The sequence below is a fragment of the Mobula hypostoma genome, chromosome 5 (assembly GCF_963921235.1).
Source record: "Mobula hypostoma chromosome 5, sMobHyp1.1, whole genome shotgun sequence".
Taxonomy (NCBI): Eukaryota; Metazoa; Chordata; class Chondrichthyes; order Myliobatiformes; family Myliobatidae; genus Mobula; species Mobula hypostoma.
Window position 1 is genome coordinate 17861012 of NC_086101.1, and position 5469 is coordinate 17866480.

The following is a 5469-nucleotide window of genomic DNA, read 5'->3' on the forward strand; positions in this document are numbered from 1 at the left end:
CGGAGAGTCGATTTGCAAGGAAGGTCTGCAGAAGAATGCAGGGGGTTCAAACGAGTTACCTGATCTACGGGCTGTTTTCCGGGACACATATCGGTCTACCGTTGAACCTCCTTCCGCATTAGACACTGGGGGACTAAACACTGGAAATTTCTTCCTTGGCCAGAAGCAACAATGTGAGTGGTAACAGTGACCCGAAGACAGAGGCGCTGACACTATAAATGTATAGAACCAATTACACAATCAATATTTAATCCGAACGACATACTGAATGTAAATAAATTTATGCACAATGCATAATGTGTATTTCATCAAGGGCAGGAATCTGTATTAAGGTAGGCGGGGTCCGAACCTTACTGAGGAGTTTTCAGAGTTTCCAACAACCCTTCCGTAACCTCCCCTTCTGCGTGGAGTTCTGCGGATCAAATAAGAACTCCTGCTCATCTCCGCGCCCATTGCTGTGAAGGTTGTTTTACTCAGAGAGTTCGGGCCGGCAAATTGTGCGACTGCGATGGAACAGTCTCCAGACCTAAATGAACTCTTCTCGAAATTCGTTCCCACCGCTTTTAGCGTCATCGGGAAAGCAGCATTAGCAGCAGTACTGTATGGACTAGAATATCTGGTGGATAAAAACAGCCCATGTCCCTGTGATCCGAAATGGAATGCTACCCATTCGGATCTTGCTTTTTGTGTGCCCACAGTCGTCCTCCTTCTCATCAGTATGATGGTGGTACCCGGTTGTCGGCGATTGTGTAAGTGTGGAACGTGCAGTCGATGTCCCGAGTGTAAAAGGTGCAGTGGACGTTGCAAGTGTAGAATGGGCAGTGGAAGTCCCAGGTGTGAAGAGCGCAATCAATGTCCCGAGTGTGGTTCACGGTGTCAATGTAACTCTGCAAGCTGTGGTTGCTGGAACACCTGCAGAAAAATTTGTTATGGATTGAACATACTGATGCAAGTATCGATCCCATCTATCATATGGGTTGTTATTTTACTACTGGATGGGGACTATTTCGCCTGTTATTACGCCCCTTCAGTCAACCAGACGCACGGCCATCAGAAATGCAAAGAGTTTTGCAGCCTCGAAACTTTGTCTTCTCTGCGCGAGCATTGCTTCACGTCCCGGGTGAGTATGGTCAGATATTGCTTGAAGTGCGCGATTATAACAGTGCAGGTCTCCGGCTACTGGATCTATCCGCGCCGTTGCTGTCCCGGCACATCTCAATTAAGATGCGAGAAAGCGCCCAGAACTGACATAGAAATGATGGCACAGGTTTAAAGTGAGAAGGCGAAATTTACACGGTGATTTGAACGAGAGGCTTTCCACAAGATGGTGGTGAACATCTGGAAAGAGGTGCTAGATGAGGCGTTGGAGACGGAAATAGTTAAATGTAGGTGCTTACAGACGAAAGGAGTAAGGGGATACAGAATAAAGGCAGGGAAATGGGGTTAGTGTCTACGGGCATCGCAGTCGGCAAAGGTCAAAGTTCAAAAGTTCGAAGTAAATTTATTATGCAAGTACATATATGTCACAATTTACATAGAAACACAGAACATAGAAAGCCTACAGCACAATACAGGACATTAGCCCACAAACCTGTGCCGAACATGTACTTTAGAAATTACATAGGATTACCCTGAGCCCTATATTTTTCTGAGCTCCATGTACCTGTCCAGCAGTTTCTTAAAAGACCCTATTGTATCCGTCTCCACCTCCGCCACCAGCAGCCCATCGTACGTACTCACCGCTCTCCGCATAAAAATACTTATCCCCGACATCTCCTCTGGGCCTACTTCCTTTAAACTGTGCCTTCTCGTGTTAGCCATTTCAGCCCTGGGGAAAAGCCTCCGACTATTCACACAAGCAATGCCTCTCATCAGCTTATACAGCTCTGTCATGTCACCTCTCATCCTCAGTTACTCTAAAAGAAAAGGCTGAATTCACTCAACCTATTCTCATAAGGCATGCTCCCCAATCCAGACAACATCCTTGTCAATCTCCTCTGCACCCTTTCTATGGTTTCCAGGTCCTCCCTGTAATGAGGCGACCAGAACTGAGCACAGTACTCCAAGTGCGGTCTGGCCAGGGTCCTATATAAATGCAACATTACCTCTCGGCTCCTAAACTCAATCTCACGGTTGAGAAGGCCAATACACTGTATGCCTTCTTAACCACAGAGTCAACTTGCACAGCAGCTTTGAGTGTCCTGTGGACTCGGACCCCACGATCCCTCTGATTCTTAACACTTCCAAGAGTCTTACTATTAATACTATATTCTGTCATCATATCTGACCTACCAAAATGAACCACCTCACACTTATCTGGATTGAACTCCATCTGCCACTTCTCAGCCCAGCTTTGCATCCTATTGATGTCCTGCTGTAACCTCCCTTCAGCCCTCCACACTATCTACAATACTCTCAACATTTCATACCCTGACATTCATTTTCTTGCGGGCATTCAAAGTAATGCAAAGGGAGAAGCTCTTTAGTTTGAGAGTAGGGACCTTATGCAGTTCTCCACCAGTTGGTTCCCGGCTCACTCTTTGAGTGTATACAAAGCAGTGATTGATGGCTTTCTTTAGATGAGAATGGAAGTATATGATATGGATTTAGTACAGGGAATGAGTATTGGAGCAATAGATGATCTCGCTGAAAAAATACCTGATCAATTTCAGTGACTGAGCAAGCTCAATATTTACTCTCGTTCTACTTATAAGCTTCTGTTTTTTTTTAATATCTTGACAGAAAATTGGCAGCATTTTGCTGGTGTCCTCTGTGGTCTTTCTGGTATTACTAAAATTCACTCCGAGATGGACTTCTTGTGACTTTACTGAGGAGGGTTATTACGAGTTCAAGTATCAACGAGCGGTGGAAAAGAAGAAATTGAGCAAGATGAAGGAACAGTTGGGGAAGAGAGCGGCAGAGACTGCAAATACGGAGGCCAGAAAGCTAATTTCAGAACTGAAACTGAGCAGATCTGATCAGGGTGAACAGGACTCTAACCAAGGTGAACAGAACTCTAACCAAGGTGAACAGAACTCTAACCAAGTTGATCAGAACTCTAACCAAGTTGAACAGAACTCTAACCAAGGTGAACAGAACTCTAACCAAGGTGAACAGAGCTCGAACCAAGTTGAACAGAACTCTAACCAAGGTGAACAGAGCTCGAACTAAACAAGAGATACAAATGCTGATGAAGCTGGCCCCAGTGAAAGTTCAGCGTAACCAACTACGGGAGCCATGTATTCTGTGCTGTGCGTTAATTATCTTTATTATAATAAGCAGTCATATTAGTGGGGCTGTGGTAAAAGCAAATGGAATAAATATCATACTATTGCTTATTTCTCTGTATGTCGTAGCTTGGAAATGCAGAGGTCATATTTTTCCAGACTGCTTAATATCACTTGATATTGCTTCAATATTGTACGTTTTCTAATTGCTAATAAAGAATCGAATAAAGGATTCGACTCTTTGGAACACACATTTAATTGGAGCCGAGGGTGAGTCAAGCAGGTAGAACAACTACCTCTGGGGCCGCAGGCTGGTGGCAATTGTTTGGTTTGGTTTCGGATTTTTGTTTCACCACTGCAAAAACTGTTGACAATGTTACAATGTGGTGTCATTTTAATCACCATTTCAATGATCGACCACAACTCAGCAAGGCAGGGTATACTTCCTGAACACCAGCTACAGTGCCCTGCAAAAGTATTCAGCTTGAACCCTTTGTTCACATGAATGAGTGTTACAACCGGGGATTTTGAGCTCCCACCCCACCACACAAAAACCGGGGAAAAATAAAATACCAAAAACTGAAATGTCGGCAGTTCAGGAGTTATGGGGAACTGGAACAGAAGTGTTCAAGCCTGAGACCTATCAGAGAGGATCATATGGAAAGGCCCGACAGACTCAAGGGGCCTGGTGGCTACTCTTGCTCCCATTTTGATTTGTTCTTGGATCCGGAAAAGTTGAGTCTCGGCCATAGAACAGAGATTCACCGAGGCTACAATTCACACAGATGTACAGTATAATGACCTAGAGCCCAAAACTATTCAAATCTTATCGAGCAACATAAGGGTAACGTAAAACACCCTAAACAAAGCCCACACAAATAATTTTAATGCATAAGGAAAGTTGATTTCCATCCCTAGTCTGATCATGATCTACCTTATGACCCACATCAACTTCCTTAATTATTAATCATGACTGCTCCTTCAACGGCATACAGACTCTTCAGAACAGGATTTCTCAATTTTTTTATGCCAAATATCAAAAACTGAAATGTCAGTAGTTCAGAAGTTATGGGGAACTGGAACAGAAGTGTTCAATTTCTCAAATTTTTATGCCATTAACTGAGGGATCCGTGTACCCCAAGTTGTGAATCTCTGCTTTAGAAGGAACTGGCTATTTAAGGTTAACTATTCTGGATAATCCTACGCTGGGTAGAGAGAACAAATAGAGTGACATCTCAGGCAACTGATACGTGGGCCAAATCAAAACAGGGAAAATTAAGTCAGAGGACAAGCATTGAAAACATGGAAGAACCTCTCGCTGAATGGAAGATTATTATGGTTGTTGGGAGTCAATCACTCAATTCCCAGAATATGACTGCAGGACTTCCAGTGGCAATTAATAACTAATCATATGTATGGGAGTTGTATTGTTCAAAATCTTCAAAGTCATTTGCCTTCAAAATTATTGGTGTGTCAGTTATATGAGTCAAATCCCTACTTACAGTATATATGTGAACTAAAGCGGTGAATGCTTGTTAGAATAGGTGTGTATGAGTGTGTTTCTTTTTGTCACATTCCATCCAAAATTCTTCAGTTATTTTAAATTGCATCAGATATGTTGTTTACTGAAAAGTAATACTGTACATGGATATAGGAGCGTTTCAGTATGGTGATCCGTTTCCTAATTAGCTTTATCCTCGCCCAATTGGTTCAGACTGAAGAGGTGTAATGAAGAATTCATTGTGGATTTGACAGGGGTCACTCATAGAGGAACATTCGATATTAAGGTGGAGTGTGACTGATTAATTCCCAGAGGCCTGGAGTCAGACACTTCCTCAAAACTCCCTGCAACATGTGGCTTTGTTCGCCAGACAGTTGTGGACTTCATTTCCATCGGCGATCTTTCCTATAATCGCTCCCAGCCTTTAACATGCTGCAGCTTTGTACAGCTTGATTTTACCTCCGTGCCAAAATCCACGAGCCAGACTAAGTCTACAGACACTGTTCTTCAGCCGCTCTTGCCCAGACACTTTCTACTCATATCGGTGGCTTCTCCTGATGCCCTCTGCCACCTTGTACATTTCCAATCCTGTGTTCTGAACAGAGTCACCTTCATAGTGGACCTGCATCCCAAAATCCTAGGGAAATCGGAGGGTCAGGCACGATCTGTGGAGGCAAAGAGATGATTGAAGGTTCAGTCCATGACACTGCATCATGCAACTGGGCATGCTTGCCTGAAAGG

General features: G+C 43.7%; 1 protein-coding gene across 1 annotated transcript; it reads left to right on the forward strand.

Annotated features, from left to right (window-relative positions):
• Positions 1 to 347: 347 nt before the first annotated feature.
• Positions 348 to 3451, forward strand: LOC134346140 (uncharacterized). The gene is made up of 2 exons (XM_063047445.1): positions 348 to 1120; positions 2743 to 3451. Exons 1-2 carry the CDS (start codon positions 509 to 511, stop codon positions 3169 to 3171), a joined length of 1041 nt encoding a protein of 346 aa, XP_062903515.1. The 5' UTR covers positions 348 to 508; the 3' UTR covers positions 3172 to 3451.
• Positions 3452 to 5469: the final 2018 nt, after the last annotated feature.